The 27,994-nt window shown below is 30.6% G+C and overlaps 1 protein-coding gene across 1 annotated transcript; it reads left to right on the forward strand.

Moving 5' to 3' along the window:
* Positions 1–272: 272 nt before the first annotated feature.
* On the forward strand, positions 273–27,994 carry LOC134714514 (synaptotagmin-4-like). The gene is made up of 4 exons (XM_063575810.1): positions 273–522; positions 17,627–18,444; positions 25,649–25,772; positions 27,279–27,994. Exons 1-4 carry the CDS (start codon positions 480–482, stop codon positions 27,584–27,586), a joined length of 1,293 nt encoding a protein of 430 aa, XP_063431880.1. The 5' UTR covers positions 273–479; the 3' UTR covers positions 27,587–27,994.

Here is a 27,994-nt window from a genome sequence, read left to right on the forward strand (position 1 = left end):
TGTTAGGCATCATAATCAATAACTGTTCATTGATCAAGTGATATATGTTTAAATTGCATGTTACAATTTGTTATGCTTGTCGTCTGCTGAAGAAACATATTAATTGGAAAAAGTTTAAACTCCGATTATATATTTCCATATTTAGTTGTGAAAATAACAATTAAGCAAAGCAAAACGAAGTAACCCCTTAGAACTTATGTGTCCTATTAATATGTCTAATTATGCTTAATTTGAATTAATTATTTACGTTATAATTATCTGTTGCTGTTCAGTTTCTTTTCAAAAGTACGCATGTGCAGAGCCGCTGTCCTCTTAGAATAACCAGACTTACGTCAAAGACTATCGCACGAAGATTTGTCTAAGAATCGATTGCCATTATTGAACATACGGATGCTGTAAAACTACCTAAATTGTTGTTTTAGGATGACCAAGAAATAATGTAGAAATTAAGCTGTAAATTGGAAAATTAAAAAGTGAAAATGGCGAAAACGTCTCACCATATTAATGAAAAGCATCAAGACAGTAAGTTGTAATAATAATAGTTATAACAATTATCATTTCATATTTTAATAATTAAAGTTCTATTTTTTTATTGTAATATTTTCATTATTCATGTCATTACCGTTTTTTTGTAAATATCTTTTTGAACATATCGTACACGAAAACTAAATAAAATAACCTAAGCATGGGGATGATATATATACAATTCTGTGTGCTTATTTGTTGTTATACTTTACACGAGATCATATTTCTTTTTCAGTCTCAGATACCTCAATATGTACATTTTGTGAGAGTTTTGCTATTAGTAACGTAAGAGTTTCACTGTTTTCTCTTTTAATTAGGAAAATATGATTAGCATCAATTCTAACTGTTGCTATCAAAATGAAAGTCCTGTTCATGCTTACAAGTTCGTTTGGTTTTGTATGGTCTTTAGATAAGATTAAAAGAGAAATCTTAGTTATATTCTCTGAGGATTTTGAATGTAACTATTGGTAACTTCTGATTTTCCAAGTCTGCTGTCTTATTAAAGCATATGATAATAATCTTAATCGATTTTGAGTGTTTTGCAGAAATGATTCCAGTTTCACGATCCTACGTGTTTGACAATTTGTTTTGTCTTTGTTTTCCCTAATGTATCAGACCAACAAAGCAATATGCGTACTTTTTTACGCTAGTTTTACTTCAGTTGATATATATATATACATGAAAAGTATATTACATTGTTTAAATGTTTTAGAATGAGCTATTGTTTAAATGTTTTAGAATGAGCTTTAAAGTAGTTAGAAGCTTTAATAAATATGATCGTAAAATTGAAAATACATTAAAAATTAATAATGTCAGTTGTTATAGGGTTACCAACGTATCTTCAAATATTTACATTTCATTTCTATTGGGATCTCATATTAATAGAACACCGCCATTAGGCATATGATTACACGCAATGTGTCCTTGTTTTTTGTTATTGTATATTCCGTTTTAAGTTAACATAAAGGGAATACAAATTACGCTCGAAATCAGACATTGGAAAACATAAATGTATAGACGCAAAAGATATGGGAAGATATAATAGATAACAAATAGCTAAAAGTTATATAATTAAAAAAAAAACGTACTCCGAGGAAAATTCAAAACGGAAAGTTCCTAATCAAATGGCACATTCAAACAATGAAATATATCAAACGAATGGATATCAACTATCATATTCCTGACTAGCAACTGATACAGTACACAAATAGTCAAAACAATACAAATGATAGAGTTCTTTTATAGGAGATTATATAACTGACTGGTTCTTCGTTTTATTATTATTTTTCGGTTCTACCGTGCAGCCGTTTTAACCATATACTGATGTACCTTTATCTGTAATATACCTCGAATAATTAACTTAACCTTAATAATCAGTTGCCGTGTAGTAAGGGGACAGTAGTAGGGAATAATAATAAAAAATGATGCGCTTCAATATATTTGCATTAAGAAAATTGAAAATAACCATTGGAGCGATCTGACAGTACCAGAATAAGATATTTCGTCAAAAGAAATTCACTTTATTTTTATTATTCCGGTTTTAGAATCATGTGATGAGTTTGAGATATACAAATACTGAATACGTAATACGTGAATAATGACGCATTTGATCTCTAAGACTTACAAATAACATGACATACTAACAACCCGTCATCAGTGTCAAAGTGTGCACGGAAGCTTAATTGGTGACATTACCGTCATTAAATGCGTCGTATTTATCTTATAGTCATTTATGACCCTCGCTGATAATAATATATTGCAACACTACTCTTTACCGACATGTTTTCATGTAATTAGAAGCATGTATGTCACAACCTTTTTTTTTATCTAAAGGGTGTTTTTCGCTAATTTCTAAACTTTATTCTGTAATTGCATTAATTGCATTTATTGCATTTATTGCATTTATTGCCTTTATCTAAAAATACGTTATTATTATTATTATTATTATTATTATTATTATTATTATTATTATTATTATTTCACTTAATGATTGCGACTGGACATTAAGCACAAGCACTGAACACTCCAACAATCAATCACTTAAGTGTTTTATGGTTTTAATTTAGACATCTTATTCGATATAATACTTCAATATCCCTGGCGGTTAAGAAATCAATGTTCAATTAACTTTGTCTTAAACTGCAATTAACTTTGCCTTAAACCTTGCAGTCAGTTCCTATCCCCGTAGATCCGGCTCAAGATCCGGAACCATAGGAAGACTCAGGTGGATTTTATAACGGAAAAGATCGATGTAGTTTTCTAAGAAATATCAAGTTACGGATTTTAATGTCAAATCAATAATGCAGTCTCTTCGTTACATTTGTACATCAAATACATCTCCTCTATTCCAATTGAGAAATCAAAAGTCATTTATCAGATAAACACGTACGTCAAATAAATCAATTATATATTTTTATTGCAAAAGTAGATAAAAATTTAATGACGATTTTACTCAGACTCGCGGTAATAGACTAAGTACATTTGAATGTCTAACTTTCTGTTAAAATTTGGTAAACCCATGAGTATATATCGTGGTATACGTCAAGGCTGCCCTTGCAGTGCGATAATTTTTGTTATTGCTGTTGAGATTCTTGCTTGTAAAATTAGGCAAGACCATAACCTAAAAGGATTTGAAATCAAGATCGATGGAAAAACCCACACTTTAAAAATAAGTCAATTAGCAGATGACACTACTCTTTTTCTCAAATCAAAACAAGATATTTCAAAAGCTCTTAACATGATTGAAAAATTTGGATCACTTTCAGGATTAAAACTTAACAGATCTAAAACAGAGGGTATTTGGCTAGGGAAGCAAAAACATTGTAAAGAAAAATATGAAAATATTAACTTTACAGAAAAACCAATTAAGAGTCTCGGGATATATTTTGGGCATAATAAAAAAGAGTGTCAAAAACTAAATTTTGATAAACAGCTAGAAAAGACTGTAAAAATTATATCAAACTGGAAAAAAAGGAACTTAACCATGATAGGAAGAATAACAGTTATTAAATCTTTAATAATTCCTATAATCACTTATTTGACTACAGTGTCAACCTTAAGCAAAGAATACTTGGACAAATTTAAAAAAATCATATATGAATTTTTATGGAACAATAAGACAGAAAAAGTTAAACGCACCGCATTAAGCTATAACCAACTAGCTGGTGGATTAAAAATGGTAAATATAGATAAATATATAGAATCTATAAAGATAGGTTGGATAAAAAGATTAACTGCTGATAAATTTCTTAATTGGATGGTTATACCAAAATTTTATCTTAATAAATTTGGTAGCAATCTACTTATCTTAAGGATGAATACTAATAGTATATATTCTATACCGGGTACTAAAGAGCTACCAGAATTTTATCATGATATGATTAAAGTATGGTTAAAAAATAAAAATAATAAAACTAAAAATCCAAATAATTACAGACTTATCCGTCAAGAAGTTATTTGGGGAAATCAATTAATTAAATTTCAAAAAAAAACACTCCTTTTTCAAAATTGGATAGACAGTAATATCATTCATATAAATGATATTATTGATGAAGATGGAGTCTTTTCAGAAAAAATTATAAGTTTAAAGTTAAAAAATAAATCAAACTGGATAGCTGAATTCTCAAAATTGAGAAAAGCAATTCCAAAAGAATGGTTAGAAATATTAAATGAAGAATGTTCAATAAAAACTAGTGTTTTAATAAATAACTCACTATATATAAGTGAAAAAAATAATTGCCAACATAAACTAGAAAAATTAGATTCAAAGAAAATTTATTCAATTTTAATAGAATATGATAAAGAAGATCCAATAGGATATCATAAGTGGAATAATATTTTGAAATGTGAAAACATACAAATTGAAGCTCAATATGTGCAAAAATTTATTCATAATTACTTAAAAGATAATAAACTGAAAATGTGCTGATGGAAATTATTACACTTTATTCTTCCAAACAAAGTCTTATTAAAACAATGGAAAATAAGCCAGAACTCTACTTGTAATTTTTGTAACGTTACAGAAGACTATAAACATTTTTTTGTAACATGCCACTTTTTAGATGAGTTTTGGGGGGAAATATATAAGATACTTGAATTAGTTAAGATTGGTAGACACATTCTCACTGAAAAAAATTTAATCTGGGGATATAAAATCAATGATGAACATTATTATGAAATAAACTTTCTACTTACAATTATTGTATTTACTATTCACAAAATACATTATTTGTCAGAATATAGAACACAAAATATCAACATATATAATGTTTTTAGGTCAGAATTTAAAATAGGATTATTATTACAAAAAAAAATATATTAATATTGAAAGTAAAGGGATACTAGAAAAGATATATTCTTATATTTGATAGCATTATTGTCAGTATTGCAATATTTTATGTATTTTACAGAGCTCCTTGTACTTCAATTGTTTGATAGATGTTTGTTTTTTTGAGTTTTGAAAGTGAAAGTACAAATGTACTTTTTCCTTAAATCTACATACTGTAACTTAATATTATACATAAGATATGCAAATCATGCTTAATACATTATGAGAACAAGATTCTTATGTAAACCTACCTTCCGTGGCTAATTCATTTAAATTTGGAAAGCACGTGGTGAAAGTAATTAATCCACACAAAAAAAAACAAATGAATTTAGGTGGCACGGTAGTATTTCCTGGCCATAAGGGATAATTATAGCCTTTTTAGAATTTTCACCACTTTCTAACACTGCAAAAAATTCTACATTCACAGTTAACTGAAGTACTTTCATTTTACCATTCAGAAATGAATTTGGATATGTACCATGACCGTTTACTTTTTTTGCTATTTTTAAAATCCTAAGGCCACTAGTACTTTTAGGTCTTTTATGGTGCAGTGAATGCAAAATTTTAAAAAATTCTCAAAAATTCATTTTCATCTGTATATAAAATTATTTCATATTTTTCTACACCTGATTCATCACTCAGTTTGGGAAAGTATGTTCAGTTGATACTGTATTTTTTGTCCAATCACACTGTTTAGATACATTTACCTAAGTAGGGTACACAAAAGAGCAACCTAAATTCTGGAAAGCAAATACTACCGTGCCACCTTAACCAAGACATAACAAACTTGAAACCAGTCATGACACCTATGATGCATAGACTTCTTATTTTGGAACATATTACAATAAAGAATACTAGTCTGCACTCATTTCTTACCAAAAAAAAATGAAACATTACATCCCTACCCCATCTGGCAGATTTTCACTTTTTTTTCATCTTACCATTTTTACTTAAGGAGTGAACAAAACCCAAATATATGATGTTTCAAATCAACACAGAAGTCAAACATGATGATTCAGGAGGAATTAGTGGATTGCCAACTCTGTTTATGGTTAATCTGACTGAAAGAAACAGTTTTAGCACCAAATCATGAAAACTGGTATTAAAGTCCATTCCACATTTTACAGCATGCCTTATATTACTTCGAACATTTTCAGATTATGAGAATAAAACAACAAGAGTCTTTAGATTGCAGTTAACTATTATTCCAAAATCTGTTTGACAATACATGTACTAGAACACATCTCTAAGTGGACTGTTTGTCTATTTCTCATGTATGCATTAAGTTAAATTATGTCCCCTTACATAATCAATTTGCCTTTATTGTGCTTTTCACTGTCAGAAAATCTTAACAACTAATGGTATTTGCATGGAAAATGAATAAACCATTTAAACTTGCTGATATAACATCATAAATACATTCTTTGTCAAAAATAAGGTATATTCAATGTAAAGAAACCCCTATTTCTATCTCTATTTCAGACCAGTATGAGAGCTTAATGAATAAGTAAGGACCCCTTAACCTCTTACTAGTTCCCCTAAAGCTCCAACTGGTGTCATGTTACATCAGAACTACAAATTAAACCTCAAGAAAACTAGTATAGCTGTACTTGTGTTGAAAAAAATAAGAAATTATGCAATTTATTTATTTCGGTGAAAATAAAAGGATGTACATACAACCGAAGAATGTCGCGTCTCAAATTCCAGTGGTTGCACATGTGTCAGACACTGCAAAAAGTCAAAGCGAGCATTTATAATTAAAAATGTAGTGCAAGTTACATAAAAATAATGAATTTCTACTTTCTAGGTAAATTTTTACATTATTACCTACAGATCAGGCAAAATTTGCTGAATCAGCAATTTTTACTCTCAGGGGTGGAATTTAAGGCTTGTTTTTATCATAGTTGCCCTTAATCAACTTTGTATTGATAAACTTACAAATTGCATAGGTAAAAAAAGTTTGATTTAGTGTAAAAATATATATCCCCCTTAAGGTGGCACGGTAGTATTTCCTGGCCATAAGGGATAATTATAGCCTTTTTAGAATTTTCACCACTTTCTAACACTGCAAAAAATTCTACATTCACAGTTAACTGAAGTACTTTCATTTTACCATTCAGAAATGAATTTGGATATGTACCATGACCGTTTACTTTTTTTGCTATTTTTAAAATCCTAAGGCCACTAGTACTTTTAGGTCTTTTATGGTGCAGTGAATGCAAAATTTTAAAAAATTCTCAAAAATTCATTTTCATCTGTATATAAAATTATTTCATATTTTTCTACACCTGATTCATCACTCAGTTTGGGAAAGTATGTTCAGTTGATACTGTATTTTTTGTCCAATCACACTGTTTAGATACATTTACCTAAGTAGGGTACACAAAAGAGCAACCTAAATTCTGGAAAGCAAATACTACCGTGCCACCTTTACCGTTATACCGGATAACAGAGAAATACATTAAACCACAAATCAAATTCGGAACACGCTTAGATAACCCGTGATTCTGTTTTTATCCCCAACATCTATCAGATAGTTACAATATATATATATAAAGTTCATATTCAGAGTTATAATTGTAAAATTATAGAGAATTAATGTATTTAATGATAAACAATGTATAACGACAAATAATATATAAACTAACAAAATTATAAAAAATACTACCTGAAGATACCCTGGTCTTAAGGTACTAACAAACAGGGATCTTTACTGAAATAGCTGTACCAGTGAAGAAATCTGTTAACAGCATGTGATATATTGTTGTTGAATAAAAAAAAAAAAAAAAAATATGGTGTAGATATTTCATTTTTCTACAAATGAGTATTCAGTGCTCATAAAAACAAATGATAGTATCATACTTTCAACACTTATTTTGAGACTAGATATGTAATAGATCATTGTGCATATGCGTTGATTGTCTGGTATCTTTGTTTGGTGACAGTCGTAGGTGTTATGATATCCTTACACATATTGAATGCTTGTAACAGATCAGGTGGCTTTGAACGAACTTAAAATATTCTATGTTAAGAACTTGCGTCACCTTTCATAACAATGAGTCCAACATGTCATTGAATTCACACATCTGACAATGAATGTTGAAAGATTATAAAGATCGGGAGTTACTGTAATAAACACTGGAGATATATAAACTATCATAATACTGATCCAGTTACAAAACGTAACTACACTCAATAAAGAGGTGTTTTGCTTTAATATTATAGACAAACTACGATTAGACAATTAAAATAATAGTTAAACCTTCCTTTTTCAAATGCATCAGGCAAAAACAAAACCTTTTTTTTTATAAATAAAACAGTCTATTTTGATTCTTGTTACCGTCGTGATGTTTGTGTAGCTAGCTTATACAATTGTTAACCAGAATGTCTGATATACAATGGCGCACACAGTATGGTAAATGAGAATGAAGTTTGCATTAATGAAACATGCTTGAAAAATCTGAAAAAACATAGAAAACGGTTGAACCATATTGCAAATAGCGTGACAACATTACATACAACGTTTTAAAGTAATCGACTCTATGCTCAGCCACGAATTGCATCAGAAAACATGTTTTTTTCTGATACAGATTTATTTGTCGGCATGTTCAGTCAGCCATTAGGCGATACATAAGAACGGAAACTGTAACGATGTTTCGATGTTTTAAAATATTGTTGAGTTTAGTTGATTAAGTCTAGTAGCATTTAGTATTTATCAGGTTTTATCCATTTACCCTTTAAGGAATTTGCCCTGGAGTTCATTTTGCTTTGTTTAAACCTTTTTTGTATGGTAATATGGGGGATACTATACACGAGTTTTGAATACAATTATAAATTACCAGTGTAAATACATTATGTATGTGATCCAATATGGGTCATTTACGAAAGCCATAAATTGGTTCCAAGGGTTATCTCAATCTGAAGGAGCTTGACATTTTTTTGATTTGAAATTAAAATTCCCTGTTAATTTTGCAAACATTGAGACTGGAGATGACGTATTTGTAATCCACTTCAATAATTATGCGTGTAACCAAAGCTTTTAATCTTAATCTATTATAGCAAAAACCTTCAACTTACTAACTTACTTACTGCCCATTATGCCCATTGGTGTGTGGGGCAGCAACGAAGTTTTTTTCCACTTCTGTTTGTTTTGTGCAATCTTCTTCAAGCTCCCCTAAGTATGTTGGAAAATTGCCATTTCAGAACCAACTGTGCGCCGCAATGTTATTTGTAGGTCGTCCTCTGTGTCTCTTTCCCTCATGGGTCCAGAACATTGCTGTTTTTGTAAGTTCATCAGAGCACTACGTAAAACATGGCCAATCCATCTCCATCTTTTCCTGCTAATAAGTATGCTGATCTCTTCCTGTTTACATTTATTGAGGAGGTACTGGTTGGTGATTTTTGTTGGGGCCAAAATGTCCTCAGAATTCTTCTTAGACTCTTGGTATGGAATGTAGACTTCAAGCTACTAAAATATAAAATGTATTCCTCTCCCACCGAAAAAAAGCACAAAAAGCTAGGCCAGTAATTATTTAACCAAATTGTTTTATATACGATACTCTAGTTTGATATCAGTATCGACAGAAACATTATTTATAGATTACCGTTGGTCATCTCAACGAGATTGATTTGCTTGAGTCTGGACGGCGAAATCGAGAAAAGAAATCGAGTTGAGATGACCAATGATTATCTGTTTATCGCTTTTTTTTACCTATGACGACGTTGTCAATTTCATGTCAATTTCATTAGCAACGCCACGTGCCTCCTTAGTTTCAAGCGATAATTTTCCATCTCAAGCAAATAGTATGATATGAAACATTATCACATAAAAAGATCAACGGAAAAATGCACAAAACAGCGATAATCATTATTGTAAAGAGTTTACTAGCTACATTTCTATCCGCATATGATATTTTCCCACAATATGAGATCATATGACCAACTACGGTGGATTTTTTGTTTACGACGTATGACATCAACATGATCAACCCGACAATTTGCTCCCGATTTCTTTCTAGAAATAACAATTCTACGATCTAAATAAAATCATGTACATCCTGAACATGACACTGGTATCCTTTATCTCTTCAATACAAAACCATGCTTTCAGACTGACAAATCTCTGTCTCTAGGGTTCCAGTTTATTTTTCTTGTAATAATATTATTTTGCAGTCTCTATTGATTATTTCTTGTTGATTACGACATGACAGTTTGATGGCATTACTCCGCGTATCCATGGTAAAACTTGTTGTGCATTGTAAAAAGGAAGTTTGATGTCAAAGCTGTTTGTTCACATGTTAAATAATCTCTTAATACATTGCGTTATCAAAAATCGTCAATACTTTTGGATTGAATATCTTCAGTTTCTACAGAAGCACATATATAACTTTTCTCTATGGGAAGATCTATATCAGGCATTAGAAGTAACGAATGACTGCTGTTTTCATACAAAGAATTATATGCGTTATATAAATATGAATATTGAACACAACTAAATCAGTATAGGTTCAAACTGACATTTTCAAAGTCCAACACAATATTTAATACATAAACCGAACTAATCTAGTTCATTTGAGTGAATAATTCTTACAAAATTCGGTTTCTATGAATACAAACTAAGTTAAAGATGGAGAACTTTAATTGTTTCAAATCTGTTGAGGATTCTTCAAATAACAATCAGTTTTCTTTAATTTAAATTAATTACAATGAATGAGGTTTCTGATCTCTCTCATGTTTAAGAACACGCCCACATGTTCTAGTGTTGGCTAATTAGCTTGTTTAAAGTTACGGATTTAGAAATCTTTTCTCATCCGTCTTTCATCTCTTTCTGTATCAACAGATATTTATCCGAGATTTCAAATTTACACGATTAATTTAACTCAAGTTTCCGTGACGTTCATTACAATTCCTTTGACGTGTACATCAATCTTCTAACGAGCTGACATTTCAATATCCATTTGTTTCACTTTGTCTTGTCCTTAATAAATAAATCGGCTGTATTTTCTCTTAATGAAGCATCAGCCGACAATAGGTATTACGACACTATATTGTTTTCCACGAATAAAAAGCCGTAAAAAACTTCTTACGTCTTCAATCTTTTATTATGTTATTTATTTTGGTTTAAATACAATATCATCTTTCCTTAAAACTTTTCTTTTTCTATGAGTCTTACTCTTTAAAATCAGTCTTATTTTTATATTAGACTTTCAATATTGCAATATGAAATTAAATGTTTAGTAAGAACATTGACGTTAACGTTGCACCAACAACATTTTCTTGTATTTATAATAATGTTCTAGCTTGTCTTTGGAAACAATAATCAAATTTATGCGCCAATTTATATATTTTTTTGTCCAGTGATAAAATCAATTTATTAACAAACATACTTGGCCCTTCGTTTGAAATAAAACAGAACTTATCCTGTAGCATTGATGTTTTGGAACTTCATTATCTAATATAAAATCGATAATAACAATCCCGAATACTTTTATGAAGAGATCAAGTTATCAATTGATTTAAACCAATCCTGGTTAGAATTTGATATACTGTTGCTTTAATCCTATTATCATTGCAATGCACCGACAACTTCTGCAGTTAATAGACTCAATGATTCAAAATAGCATGGAAATGAAATAGTTATTGATCGACCTGTCTTGCAGGGGTTCGACATGAATTTGTTGTTATCAAAGTATAATTTACTTTGTTGATTGCTTTGCCAGAATCCTTTCAGTAAAATTTTTACACATTGAATGGTGTATTTAAACACACAAATAGCCGTACGTATGAATTATTATTTGATAATATTCTGAAAAGGCAGTTAATCTTCAGTAACAAGGTCGAGGATTGGAAATATTTTGACAAGTTAAAGGGTATAAATGGTATGTATCGTCAATCACCAAACAGGTTACAGTGTTGTTCTCACGCTACATAAGCATCAACATTCACCGTATATTTTAACCGATGTATGTGTTGTCGTTGTATTTAGAAATATCTTATTATTCAATTTTCTTTTCTGTTTCTTATTTTATGGTTTTGTGTGATATTGAAAATCCTGAAGAATTATCAACTTCGTGCTTTATTTGACCTTTTTAACTTTTCTGATTCGAGCGCCACTGATGAGTCTTTTGTAGACGAAACGCGCGTCTGACGTATATACTACATTTGTAAATTTAGTCCTGGTATCTATGATGAGTTTATTTATAAAGAGTTTCAGTAATCAATTGATTAAGCCAATTCAATCCTGGTTAGAATTTGATATACTGTTGCTTTAATCCTATTATAATTGCATTGCACCGACAACTTCTGCAGTTAATAGACTCATTGATTCAAAATAGCATGGAAATGAAATAGTTATTGATCGACCTGTCTTGCAGGGGTTCGACAGGAATTTGTTGTTATCAAAGTATAATTTACTTTGTTGATTGCTTTGCCAGAATCCTTTCAGTAAAATTTTTACACATTGAATGGTGTATTTAAACACACAAATAGCCGTACGTATGAATTATTATTTGATAATATTCTGAAAAGGCAGTTAATCTTCAGTAACAAGGTCGAGGATTGGAAATATTTTGACAAGTTAAAGGGTATAAATGGTATGTATCGTCAATCACCAAACAGGTTACAGTGTTGTTCTCACGCTACATAAGCATCAACATTCACCGTATATTTTAACCGATGTATGTGTTGTCGTTGTATTTAGAAATATCTTATTATTCAATTTTCTTTTCTGTTTCTTATTTTATGGTTTTGTGTGATATTGAAAATCCTGAAGAATTATCAACTTCGTGCTTTATTTGACCTTTTTAACTTTTCTGATTCGAGCACCACTGATGAGTCTTTTGTAGACGAAACGCGCGTCTGACGTATATACTACATTTGTAAATTTAGTCCTGGTATCTATGATGAGTTTATTTATAAAGAGTTTCAGTAATCAATTGATTAAGCCAATTCAATCCTGGTTAGAATTTGATATACTGTTGCTTTAATCCTATTATAATTGCATTGCACCGACAACTTCTGCAGTTAATAGACTCATTGATTCAAAATAGCATGGAAATGAAATAGTTATTGATCGACCTGTCATACAGGGGTTCAGTAGAAATTTGTTGTTATTAAACTAAAATTAACATTGTTGATTGCTTTGCTGGAATCGTTTCAGAAGAAATTTTACCCGAAATGGTTTTAAGGGTATAGCTGGCTTTTGTCGCCAATCATCAAACAGGTCACAATTTTTTTCCGCTACTATTCTAGCATCAAATAGGCCTCTATTCACCTGATTTTTTTTTACAGTAGGCTGTGTCGTCTACGCATTTTTGTGTTGTATTTTGAGATATTTTATTTTTCAAACGTCCTTTCTGTTTCTTTGTTAAATGATATTGAAACACATATTCTTGCAAACAACTGCATATTATCATACATAAGGGTAAACAGGTTTACCATCAACTGTTCTGATCGGCGCATCGCGACGAGTGTCAGTATTTTAGCAGTCTGGAGTAGGTAACGCGTATGAGCAAAACCTAAGATACCCCTGATTTATTGGAGAAATCGTATGGAATGATCTTATTTTGTTTTGTATTGCAGTATTTCTCAACAAAAATGTGAAACGGAAGATATTGAATTTAAAATTCAACAGCTTAACATTTTCTAAACGAAATCGTAATATTTTATTGTATTGAAATGAAAATGTCAGGTCATATTTACAAATTCTTTAGCTTTATAACATTCTTTTTATTTTTAAGCTGAATGAAATAAATTCAAATCAGGGAACTCTTTCAAGTCACACGAAATGAACGCAATTTTGATTGATAATAGGAAGGGCTGGTTATTTCAATTAAAAGAATAGTCTTTTCAAAGACGCCTTCTGCTGCTTAAGCATTGTTTACATTCCATTTTTCGATTGATTCTTGCATCAATGTTACATCATTGCTTTGATAGTAACTTTGTACTTTCTGGCATTAAGCTGAAAATGACATTACAGTACATATCAATCAACTTTAAATAAAATAGATATCGGCTTTGAAAAATATTGCAAGATTCTAATTACACGATGCGCAATTATTGAATGTACTTTTGTCGTGAATTGAACACGCAATGTTAATTGAAGCCAAAACAATTTACAGGTGATCTTTTTCCTCTTTGATTTGCCTTGGAATGGTGGTATTCAAGTTGTTAGTTTTAAAAATCATGGAAATTGTTGTGTGGGTTTTGATGAAATTGATGAATTAAATAGCTTTTAATGTTAAAATAAAAAATACCGATTTTGTTTTCGTCTATGTATGGTCAGATATGTGTAGTTGGTTTGTCTCCATGTTTACGAATTACACTTTATCAATTTTATTACTCGTTCAAAAACAGCACTTATAAAGGGACGAAAGAGACAGAAAGAGCACGGTCAAAAAACGTCGTGTATAATAATAATAATAATAAAAAGCAATCTTAAACAAATTATTTGAACTAGTTTGATTACTGTCTTGTTTGGGTTTGAAACACGCATCTATTTGTTTTACGCATCTTTAAATGTGTTAATGCATTTGTTTTAATGTATTCCTGTCATGTAATGTTGTCATTTTAACATCATTTTGTAAAACATTGCCATTAAGCGCGAGGATTGGATAGTCATAAAACCAGGTTCAATCCACCATATTTGTCCTTAAAATATATTGTTGTATCAAGTCAGGAGTATGACAGTTGTTATCAAATAGTTCGTTTATTTGCATGTTGAATTGGTGGTTTTTTTCTCTTATAGTTGAGGTATTTCGCTAGGTTTTAGTTTGTTACCCATTTTTGTTTTTTTTTCTCATTTTTTTTACTTTTGAACAGTGGTAACCTACTTTTGCCTTTATTCATTAAAGATTGTAACTATCCCACATAACAGTGCCTTTTTGCTTTAATGCAACATCTGACACTTTTCATCACATACTTAAATCGTAACTAGATATTTCCTTCTCGATAAACAGTAAAATTACAAAAATACAGACCTCTGGTGAAAAATCTAAACGAAAAGACTCAAAAGCTCAAGCACATAAACAATCATGCAAATTGTAGTGCTGATAACAACTGTCACAATCCTGATTGGTGCAGATAATTATAATAATCATGATTATATGATAATGCACCATAACACAGGTCATGTCTTTTAAAATTCTGCCTTTGAAGAAAATAATTACTGAACACTTTATGCTCTCTGTGGAATTCTGGTCTACTGATTGATTAAAGTGTACTTTCTGACTTGTCTGGCATTTAAATAAATTTCAGGTGTGGAATTCAAATTGTAAAAAAAGTAGAAATGTAAATATCAACATAGTAAAGTGGTGTTTGCTCAAACATTGACGTAATGAAACAAAAGAAAAACGCATTAAACAAGCAAAAAATAGGTATGTTAAATTGAAAAGCAAACATGTAATTACCTGGAAGTACGAACAAAGGTTGTAATCTTATATCTAATCACAGCTTTTGAAACAGCTTTACGTTCATTTCCATTTTTTTGGCGTAGGTTTCTTTTGTTTGGTTATTTCTCCCATAGTCATGTAAATACACAGTGTATTTGAATGATCAGATTTTAACGAAACTAACCGTGTTTTTCATACCTTTTTGTTTGAATGAAATGCTCGTCATAAGACCCTAGCGAAACTGACTGTAAAAGGTGTAAATCGACCTACTGTTGTCGTCAACATATACTTTGGCGTTATTCAGGCTTTCGTCGAAGCACTTTTGAAGACAACCCGGTTAAACCTGGCTGAAATGTTTTATTGTTGTTGACGTTCACCAAAATTTTATATTTTTGGTTTCAAAACGTTAGGTCTGCGTTCATTGCAATTTTTTAACAATTCGGTTTGTGAATCTAATGAAAAGATTTAAAAAAAAAAAATTAAATCTAAGAATATCATAAATTACATATGTATCAACAATTTGAATTCAAAAAGAAAGCTTTTGCTGGTTAGATTGTCCCTTATACTTCTGTTTTTAATAATCTCTCTGCTTTACTGATCACATTGTCTATCCTTGATCTGTATAGTGGGTGTTGCAATTTCAGATTGATCATGGTGTACTGTTTGACTCGTCTAGCATAAATATGAAGTCCTACATTGAGATAGGACAAAATACCAAAAAAAATGACAGCTGTATATATATCGTGTGCGTATGAAATATAATAAAATCGCCTTAAAATTCTAATTATGTAGATTTAAACAAATCTATATAGGTATTAGAAGTTTGCAGTTTAATTAAGTCACATTTAAGTTTACTCAACAGTGATATTGCTTCCAAGATCTGTTTCTTGTGAACTATAAATTGATGTGTAGTGTCACTATCAAATATTAATTGAGCATAAAGAAGTTACAACCAGTTATGGCAAAAAAATAAAGTCACCTTATTGATTAACTAGTAAGATCTCAGATGGTTATTTCCTTCTATCCTCTTTTTTTTTATTTCCCCTTTAGAATCTATTCTTTCTTGTTTCTATTCTCGGTTAAAACGTGTTCACCATGTGTCTTTACTTTGGATAACGTTGATTTTATACAGGATATTTTGTTTATAAAACTTTCTATTGATACTTGTTGTCTTTTTCATACTTTGTGTCTTTGGTGAAGAGTTGTCTCATGAACACTCATACCATATCTCTTATTTCTGTTGTTTAACACTAAATTATTATAAGGAAGGAGCGAACGATACCAAAGGGACATTCATATTATAAGTACGTGTATGCTCGGGTTTACACGCCATTGTTTTAATTTTTACTCAAACGTCAAGGGTCGATAAAACGCTCTCTATGTATTGTTCTGTCGACAACGAATTGTTTTGTCGTCGTTAATGGTTTTTGGCAATTTTCATCGTGTGCGCTATTCTTCTTATGGGTTTTTACTTTCTTCTTGGTGACTATCATCTTTCTTATCTTTACAACTGTGCACGCAACAGTACCAAATGCATAATGTACCCTGCAGTGTTATTGCATTCTATAGATGCAATGTTCAGATAAATTGAAAGAATTTAATAATTTTGGCATTTGAAAAAAAAAAAAAATACTGCATCATAAATGTCAGTTTATAAAATGAACATTATTGATTTGTACCCGATTAACACACCAGTAACACATAAATGTATAAATATTATTATATTGATGATAATTGTTCTGCCGAGTCAATTGGTACACAATCATTATTCCAGAACACTTCTTCTTGGTACATTTAAACCCACTTTGATACTAATGTAGTTAATGCATGTTTCCTAACACATATACAAAATGTAACACGTTAAGGTATAGGGCTAAATAAGTTAAACTTTAACTATTTTTTAGAACACTGTCTAATATTGATATAAAAATTGAAATGAATTTCCATAGAATTTATCAATATAGAATATGAAACGGTTGTCAAATTTGAAATGCTCTAGTAGCTATTATTGACCTAAAATATAATGATGGAATTCATATCAATGTGTTATTGGCCTGAATGAAGTGAACATTATATATTTAAAACAAAATGCAGACACGAAGAGGAGCACAACTGGTTCCAATAAGAATGCTGACTTCCAATGAAAAACACACCCACTTTAATAGATCACAATATATTGAAAATCGAAAAATAAATATGTAGTTTTTATATCCCTCTTTTTGTTTTATGTTTTTTCCATTCTTATACGAGATTTCTGCATAAAATTAGACATAATTGCATTACAGAGTTTTACTTTCATCACTCTTCAATCAAATAATTTCAAGTTTTTCTGTTGAAAGAACTGATAATGACGAAACGGTAATTTTTTATTTTATTCTATTTTCAGTACACGCTATAAATGCATATGGAATTACAGCAATATGCCTTGGAGTGATCGGATGCCTTTTATTTCTTTCTGTGGTCACTTACAAGTGTTATCGAAGACGTCGATGTCGTCTAGCACAAAGCCGCCTTTCAACTGCCATTAAGAAGGGTCTTAAAGAGAATTCCGGTGTTAAAAAAAATATCCCGCCACTTGGAACGCCAATTAAACACAAAGCAACAAGTCCATTAGGCCATACTAGACAGGATATATCTCCGGGGGATAGAAAATTATCACCAACCTATTCTACTCATTCTGAAAAAGAACCAGGAAGTAAGCAAAGATCGCCTGACCAAGCTTATATTGAAAATGAGAAAGATAACAAGCCAGAAATGATCCACGAAAAAGAAGAGAGTATGCGTGAGAAACAGCCAGACGAAAAACAGAGATCTTTAGGAAACATGGCGTTTTCCATTGCATACGATTTACAAAAGATGGCGCTGTTGGTGACTGTAGTTAACGTCAAGGACTTGCCAACACGTGACCCTAGTCTAGGTGGATGTGACCCTTACATTAAACTACAGCTTTTACCTGAAAAGCGACACAAATGTAAGACTAGAGTCTTGAGGAAGACACTGAACCCCCAATATGACGAGACATTTACATTTTACGGAATCAATCCCAATCAGATTGCTGATATCACCCTTCATTTTGTAGTGCTGAGTTTTGACAGATTCTCGCGAGATGATATTATTGGTGAAGTTATACATCCATTGCACGAGTTTGATATCTCTAAGAATGAGATGAATCTCTGCAAAGAAATTTGTCCACGTCACCTAACTGTAAGTTCAATTAATTACCTATTATTTCTACAGTTACCTTGAGAACGTTTTGATTTCACATAGAGGTAGAAGAAGAACCCTGTTATGCATGATTTATTCAGTTGTCATAAATATTGAAATGTAGATCCTTTTTGTAAGTAATACATTGCTGTTCATCGTTTATTTGATATTTTGCTTATCAACTATAATAGTTCTTCTGTTGGTTTGACAGCTCAATTTATATGAATCCCTTTTATAATTGCAATAAATTGTAAGAAGATTTAAACTGAAATAATGCCCGTCACTTGTAAATGTGCCGACTGAGATAGAAGTCAATAAATTTTAAAAATGGCCACTATTACAATAAAAACAGGAAGTGTTTTACATAGAACTTTAACTTAGTATCAATCGTTACCATGGAAACATCACAATATTGAATGAAACTAAAGAAACCGAACGTAACTTCATAGATATATACCCAAAAATGTATTTAAAAGTTTCAAGTTTATAAAAATTAAAGCAAATATTCCTAAGATTTTCGTCAAGCAAGCAATAAATATATTTTATAGTGTAACGTTATGCCTTGAAAGTGAAAATTATTTTATTCGTAAATCGGTATTTTACTTCAATTATATGTTACAATTGGTTATTTATCATTCTATTTCAAGTTATTACATGCAATTAAATTGAACTTAAACAGATACAAAAAAAAAACAATCGTTAATAATCTACAAAGCACATGCTATGCTCCAAATGTGTTAATATCCTAAATAGATCAAACCGTTTTAGCAGGTTCACCTCATACATATTATTAATCAATAGGATAAGTAGGTGTATAGACAAACTATTGCATTGCATTACTTTAGTTCTGCACCTTCAGGGATTCATGTTCATTTGCATAACGCTTATATCTACATTTTCTTTTAGCAACATTATACTTATACTTAATGTGTATATGATGTATCCGTAATCGTTTGAAATGCCAATCATTTTTTTATCACATCATATCAAAACTATGTCTGTTTATACTTTTATTGGTACGAAATTCGTTCAGTTAAATTTATTCATAGATTATCTCAAGTCTGATGTTTAGGTTCATTAACAATGCGTCAGACACATTTATGGCTCGAAACAAGTGGTAGGCGTCAAATAAAAAATAAGACAATATTGAATTTTTATTATTGCATTTCCTGGTCGTTTCCGGAACTTTTATTCATCTTCGTTACTAGATAATCATGAAACATTTTTGTAGACGGTTGTTACTGGTCATTAACTTCTGGCCAAATTGGCTCTTCAGTAGTCACAAAATGAGAAGATAAGAATTAAGTGATAAAGAATAGAAAAATGAAAAGCCTACGCAATTAATTAGAAAGAAATGACATTTCGCAAGAACACATGGTAAAGGTCCTGATATATTTTTTGGGGGATCATATTGAGTTTATATTATTATTGGAATCAACTAACTTTTTAGATTTTTTTATCCCAGGCATAGATTTCCTCAGCCGTATTTGGCACAACTTTTTGGAATTTTGGATCCTTAATGCTCTTCAACTTTGTACTAGTTTGGCTTTATAAATATTTTGATATAAGCGTCACTGATGAGTCTTATGAAGACGAAACGCGCGTCTGGCGTACTAAATTATAATCCTGGTACCTTTGATAACTATTTAGCAAATTTTAAACAATTTGAGGCATATATTTTACAGTGCGTTTAAACTGTCGATAAGGTTTACCCAACTCATTTTTGCAGCTGGAAACTGATCAACTATATACATATTTTTATCCATGGCTAGGGAAAAGTTGTTAGTATGAAGCAAGTGCAAGATATAGGTCGATGCCTCTGCTGGTGGACTATTAGTCCCCGAGGGTATCACCAGCCCAGTAGCCAGTACTTCGGTACTGGCATGAACATACGGATTTTTTGTGTTCTTAAAATTTGCTGTTACAAAATATTATAAATTATTATAAATTAAGGAATGTATCTCCCTCATGCAAGGCTCTGATTCTTTTCACGGATTTGGCTATACTTTTTGAACCTTTTGGATTATAGCTCTTCATCTTCTATATAAGCTTTGGATTTCAAATATTTTGGCCACGAGCATCACTGAAGAGACATGTATTGTCGAAATGCGCATCTGGTGCAAGAAAATTGGTACCGTTAATTTTATTATATGCTTTTAACCCTTTTGCAGTGTTGACGGTCTGTTTCGTGTACTTGAAATAAGCTTAAAACACCTGATCTTTAGGGAACAAATGTTTAAACAGTGTGAATTGGAAATAAGAAGTTCTGTCTTAATGGCATTTTATTTTTGTAACAAGTTCATAATATTTTTACATTGAACAACCAATTACTTCTTTGTTATCTGACAAACAGTTATTGTGTCCTTAACAAGGAAATTTATTTTATTTTTTAATATATAAAGAAAAAGTAAACAATTGTACAGCAAAATTGATAAATGATACGCACAACTAAGATTATATCCCTGCAATGTCTTGCATACCAAAGATTATGTTCATGTAATATCATGCACAACTAAAAGTATGTCACTGTAATATCAGACATAACAACGATTATGTCACTTTAGCATCAAGTTTTCAATTTTGTGTCATTGGTAATATGACATACACTCATTTATCAAATATTGTGCTTTTTGAATAGTTTAACAACCATGGAAACAATGTTTATAATAAAATGTTTAAAAATCATGATTTTAAAGGGACTATATAACAAAGTAAATAGGATTTAAATAAACATGACAATCAGGCGGTCAATACACATGTTTTTTCAAAACAGAAAGCTATCTCTGAAATGAGTTAAAAATAATATCGCACTTGCTTCATACCAATAACCTTTCACTATAGCAATGGGGTATTACTTTATACCAGTTGACCATTTGGATAGTTGATTGCAACTTAGTAAAATAGAAAACCCAAATGATGTTGTGAAAGGACAAAGTTTTTTTTAATATGCATAGTTATATCAAATATGTCTGACGTATTTATCATGTTTTAGTGTACAAGCAATGTGAATTTGTGTATGTTTTACTTAAAAATAGCCTGCTAGATTCTTTTTATTTCTAAGAGGCTTAATACCGCACATCTAAGTAGGCTATAATAGAAGTCACATTTATTAAAAGCCTTCATTTATTTAATCATCAGGACATTCTGGATCAAACATTAACGATTAAGAGGGTGTCCATGGAAAAAAACAGGCAATGGATGGCACATGACATATTTTGTTTTCAAAATTTGTTTATCTAGTTCTTATCACAAATTCATTCTTTCTCAAAGTTAGATTTTTTTTATTAACTCCAACAAAAAAAAGAAAAATAAATACGTAGAAAGCACTGAAAATTCATTGAAAAGGGGAGATAAATCTTCAACTTGTACAATGTTTTGTTGCGTTGTTAGTGAACTTTAAAATCATTTTCTGAGACATCCACTGTTGATTCAAAAATATCTTTGACATATATATCCTTTGTATGATATAAACATAGCATTGGAACCAAAAGTTCAGTGGGGAAAAAATTATGTTGTGTCACTCATATCATAGGATTTGCCTGATATTTACTTGGACAGCCTGTCAAGTTTATCTGTTAAAATTCATTATATATATATTCATCTTCAGTTATCTAAATTGTATAAGAAATATACGAAGAACAATTCTAATCTCGTGTTTTTGTTGTCCATCGTTATTGACTGTCATAACCTTTATTCAAATTTCTCTGAATTGATTGTATGATATAGAAGGAGGTAAACATTGAGCTTCGGTATGAATGCCAATGAAACAAGTGTACATTAACTGAAGGTCATTGTAGGGCCTTCAATCATATACGGTTATTTTCAAATGTTAAAAAAAATAATCTTCCACAGAAGGTTGATATCGCTCATTATTTAAAAACTTAGCAATGCTCTTTTAAAAAAGTTAAATACTTAAATTATATACTGATATTAGATAAGGGTTTCCAGAAACATATGTAGTCACAAATTGATTATTTGATCAATTTAAGACTACTAAAGTACGATTTTTTTAGCATTTATTGTTTTATTGTTTTTGTGTTCTCTGATAGACAGATGTAAAGCTAAATAAAGGCAACAGTATTAAACTGTTGTTCAAATTTCAATAATATTGCAATAATGTTTTATTAAAATATTCAATACTTCGCGATTTTGATTTAATTTCAGTTTGACATGGAACACAAATACAATATTTAAAAGAAAAGTAATCACAAAGAACCTGTATACTTAACTTAAATAAAGTTTAAAGTGGTTTTAGTTAATAAAAGGTTAAATGTTTTACAAAACGTATCAAAACGAATAACTGCATTCATCATAGAAAATAAAACTGAGAGTGGAACTATTCAAAATAGATATGCGTGTTATATTTCCGGAACACGTCTCAACTATTGCTAGAATAATATAAACGGTACCAATTTTACTGCACCAGACGCGCGTTTCAACCATAAATGCCCATTTTCATTAACAATATGCAATAACGCCGCAATTCGAAACAAAAACATTATGAAATTGTATGTCCTAGGGTATATGGCTTGACCTGAGCGACCATTAAAGTTAGATTTTGTAAAAAAGCAATATCACTTAAGGATGCTTATGCAGCTGCATCATGCTTTGACGTTCAGAAATAGTGTTTATATCATAACGATACGTCTTGAGCAATCAACTTCACAGAAAGAAAACTGTATAAGGTATCGAATATGAACAATCCTATTAAGTATATGACATGATTGATAACGACGTAGCATTAAACGGAATGTCAATCTGATTTGGGGCTTTCAGAAACAAATTTAATTTATCACATCGATTATGCGTGGGTAAATGACATTTATGAAAATCATGTAGAGATCTTGTTAGCATTGAATAATGTGCATTGAAATATGCCTAACATTTTAAATGCATGCCAATCATCTATCCGATTTTAAAACATGAAAATAGTGAAAAGCAAGATGATATGAACATTGATAAAAGTAAAACAACAAAGAACAAACAAATTCATCTGCAAGCACAAATGGAAAGACACATCTACTACAGTGGTGTTAACAAATATAAAATCGAAGTCTACGCATCTCTTTTTTATATTAACAAGTTGAGAACTGAAAAAAATACCAAAAAAAAATACTTTAGACAGACCTGTATCGTCGGAAATCTATTGATTCGACAAAAGACCTGCACATTTTTCCATTAAGGGAATCTGCTATAAAAAGCACCTGTCTAGTTTTCACAAGGAGTGGACTTTAATTATAACCACGGTAATTTATCGGATTTCATGATGATCTTTCCTGTTTTTATTAAAAAAAAATAATTTATAGTTCAATCGATTTTGTCTACAGAGTACTGAGGTTTGTCATAGATTGTAAAGAAATATAGAGCTGGTATTTGTTTTTCATAATTCAATCCTACATGGTATCCAATCAATATCAATATGTATAGGGATTTCTTTTAGGAAAATCAATGATAAACTAATTATCAGTGCTGCATTTGATGAAGCAGTGCTTTTATCTGTATTGACATAGTCACAGCTTGTAAGTTTCGAAACAACGAGGGCTTGATTTTCAAGGAAACATGGTCGACAGGAAGACTGTATCTGCTCGAAAACATCAGTTATTCCCATGAACATTTCGTTCAAATAGTGGTTTTATATGAAACCATATGGATAATAATTTTAACATATTTTTTTTTTAAATGTGTCAGCAGATATTTATTCAAAGTTTACATGTTATTATTTAAAGGACTTTTTCCCTCTTTTTATACAACATGTCATTTCAAAAATATCTTATGAACCTTTTAAAGGAGGTTTCGATTAGTAAAATTAACATATTAGAAGCTTGCATTTATATGGTTTGAATCAATTATAACGAGATTCCTCTTATGATATAGAAGTTATAACTTATAGAAAAGAAATGTTAGAGCAGACAAAGCTAAATTTACTACGAAATAATTTGCATTTCTAAGTAATTGTTATCACAAAGTGATATGACCTATATTACGCTCATTCTATTGCTTTGCTATTGCATTGATTTGTTTTTCTCAATTTGTCGAAACAAAAGCTGTTGTAAAAATGTCTATTCGGATTCCAATATTACATTGTCTATTTCCTGTAAAAGTAGGCATCTTCATCAATACCCATTACTGTAAACAAAGTCATCCATCAGAAAAAAGCAATAACATTACGTTGTAATAGCCATGTTCGGAACAGTCAATTCAATATTTCATGTAATATGTCACTAAAAGAGAAGATTTATCATTTAAATGAATAGGGTTAACCTTTCCGTTTTAAGATCCATTTTTCAGTTAATAATACTCCATGATAATTACCATTGAAAGATATGAATTGATGTCTAACTCATATAACTTGTTAAAGAATATTAAGGAATTATATCACCAGTATAATCCAGTAATGGATTAAATCTTTATAATTATACTCTGCAATTTGATGCATGATTGAACATGTCGATTATTATTCAATATACTAGTATTAATTGTATATTTGCAGTGGCGGATTCAGAAATTTTCATAAGTGGGTGCCCACTGACTGTCTAAGAGGGGGCCCGCTCCTGTCATGCATCAGTGATTCCTATATAAGCAACCAAATATTTCCCAGAAAAGGGGAATTTGATTTGAACACCATCCGTTTTAATAATGAAGGAACATAATATCTTTATGTAATCTAATGAGGTTTTGTCTTTTGATACTTATATTGTTTGGTTTCTGTATATGATAACAATATTCAGAATTATTGACATCGCTTGTAATTAGCGTTTACAAATTTAATTCTATTATCCAACATGTATATGTTTGCATCGCTCTTTTTGGTGAGGTAATTAGAAACCGACTGGATATTTTAACTAAATAACGAACTAACAATGCCATGGCAAAAGAAATTATAAACTATGAAACATTTTAAGTATATACTTAAATTTTCGTTCCTTTAGTGCTAAATAAAAATAAATCGGCCAAGGTTAAAGTTGCTATCAATAATTAACAAACGGATAGAATTTTACATAACAAAATACGCGCCAAATCAACAATATATTATGAAAAAATATGTCACTTTACCTGAAAGGCAGGGACACATATACAAATGTAGTATGTAAAAGTATTTGTTCATTTAATTATTAATGACAAAACTAGTATCATAATGTCAGTCTGATTGAATCATAAATCATAGACTGACATAAACTGATATTGTATGTTTCGTATTTTGTAGCTGAAAACTCAGGGGAGAGGAGAAATACTGGTATCGTTATGTTATCAGCCAGCGGCTAATAGACTCACAGTAGTAGTTCTGAAAGCAAGAAATTTACCAAAAATGGACATTACAGGATTGTCAGGTAAAAGTGTAGAATATTGATATGAATGTGTTTGAATTTAGCATTTTAAAAGTTGACGGCAAAGGGATGTTGTTTTTTGAAATAGAAGACAACTCACAAATGTCAACATCTCCGAATACTTTTCCAAACAGATTCGATTAACTACATTATATATTAACATGTATATATGAAAAAACGAGCTCATCCCTCATCATTCAGCTGTAATAAAACCATAATTACAGAGCGATGTGAAAAATAAAGTCTTGGAGAAAGAGTTATATGCTTGCATTTTTTGGTTGTTTGATAGATGTATCTACATTCATATTACTTGAAGTATAGTTTCGCCTACAATCAATAATGTTCTAGACAATTTGGAATTTTATGAAATGATTTATACAGACTGAATTACCGACTTAGAATCATAGTGAAACGGCAAATCAATACAGCTTAGGTTTCATATGAAAATGTTCCTACAGGCAGTCTCCAGATTTATTCCATTAATTAACAAATAAAACCATATATGGAACATTTTATCGTTTACTGGGGAAATATCATATCAAAGAGCAATCTTGGTGTAATAAACACGTCAATTACAGCGATAGAGTGGTCAATCTGGTATTGAAATAGAAACACAGGAAATTAAATACTTCTCCGTGGGGTTACAAATTGAATGGGTTTTCCTAATTTGGTATCAAATTTTAGGCTAGTAATTTATGACCAGTTTTGACCTACATGTACTATCAACAATGTCAAGGAATGAAAGTAGATAACCGCACTGTTTTGGAAAATTGTTTATGTCTTTTTATCCGTCACTCTACCAAGACTTTTCAAACACTGTAGACCAAGTATCATCAACGTGTTACACTCATGTACACCTATATCGAAGAGACGAATATTCGAAAAGTTATTGGTTTAGTTGTTTTCAAGTGCCCGTGAATTTTTTCTGTATTGTGTTGTCTTATTCGCTATTTGGTACATATTAAACTGTTAAGCATATTTCATCCAACTCGAAACTGAATAAGTGAACAACAAAAGTTAGCACAAGTATAAAAAGGCTACGGCAAAATAAAAAATATAATTGATCAATAGAATATGAATGTTACAATATTACCGATTCATACAATATGCTCAATACAGAATTGATGGTTTTATTTTGTTTTTAAATTGAAGACGGATTGGTAATTTCGAAAACATTGCAAAAACTAAGGTGAGAAGAGTTTTCCCTTGTTCAAGTCCAATAAATCGATAAAGAAGACTATCAAGATAACAAACAAAAACTAGGGGAACCACATGAACACTAAGTGAAACGAGAGACTGGTGCGTCGATAGGATTAATTAGCCTTTTCAATCATGCTTTTCGTAAAAACATGCAAAAGTCAACTTTGGTACGATTTCAGAAACTGATTCAATTTCCTGTACCCTTGTTCATCAAGTTTGTGTACTAATTCATTTACGTTATACAACCTTTTTTATACAAAATATAGTTGTTATTTGTTGTTTATATTTTCCTATCCTTTTATATTGTAGATCCTTATATAAAAGTATACTTACTTTACAATAACCAAAGAATTGCTAAAAAGAAAACACACGTCAAGAAGAGAACACTGAACCCTGTTTATAATGAATCGTTTTTGTTTGACGTCCCTTACAATGAAGGATTGGCAAATATTAGTCTAGAGTTCCTTGTCTTAGACTGGGATAGGATGACCAAAAATGAAGTCGTTGGACGTCTGGAGATAGGTTCTAAAGCCAGTCAACAAGAAATTCATCATTGGAATGAAGTTATGAACTGTCCAAGAAAACAGATTGCTGAATGGCACAAGTTAACGGGTTGATTGTCTGTAATTGATTGACAAAATGTGTTATTGTGTTTGGAAAATGTTTATAAGTGTTGTTAAGGATAAATACAAAGATATATTTTACTAAGAAAGACACAGTTAAATCTATATTTGTAATATAATGCAAAATATACAATGTACATTTCAGATGTGACACATGATACATTTAAAGCGACGTTCGAAAACAACATTTGGTTTTAAAATGAAACATGTATTTAAAAATATCATTACGGTTCACATAAAATGACAACCAGATTTGAAAACGTCATGTATTTGAAATGAACAAAACTATTTAGCACTATATTACAACATGGTTATTGCATTGATTTATAGATAATTTCAAAGATACTTGTCTGTCATAGAATGAATTGTAAAATAATAATATAAATGTATTCTGATGTTTTT

The sequence above is a fragment of the Mytilus trossulus genome, chromosome 4, assembly GCF_036588685.1.
Source record: "Mytilus trossulus isolate FHL-02 chromosome 4, PNRI_Mtr1.1.1.hap1, whole genome shotgun sequence".
NCBI classification, from domain to species: Eukaryota; Metazoa; Mollusca; class Bivalvia; order Mytilida; family Mytilidae; genus Mytilus; species Mytilus trossulus.

What these genes read in the sequence shown, in the direction of transcription:
- LOC134714514 (XM_063575810.1), top strand. Translation starts at nt 480, where the DNA reads ATGGCGAAAACGTCTCACCATATTAATGAAAAGCATCAAGACA. An exon ending in TTTGTCCACGTCACCTAACT is followed by an intron (nt 18,445 to 25,648) that starts GTAAGTTCAATT and finishes CGTATTTTGTAG; the next exon opens with CTGAAAACTCAGGGGAGAGG. An exon ending in GGACATTACAGGATTGTCAG is followed by an intron (nt 25,773 to 27,278) that starts GTAAAAGTGTAG and finishes TTTATATTGTAG; the next exon opens with ATCCTTATATAAAAGTATAC.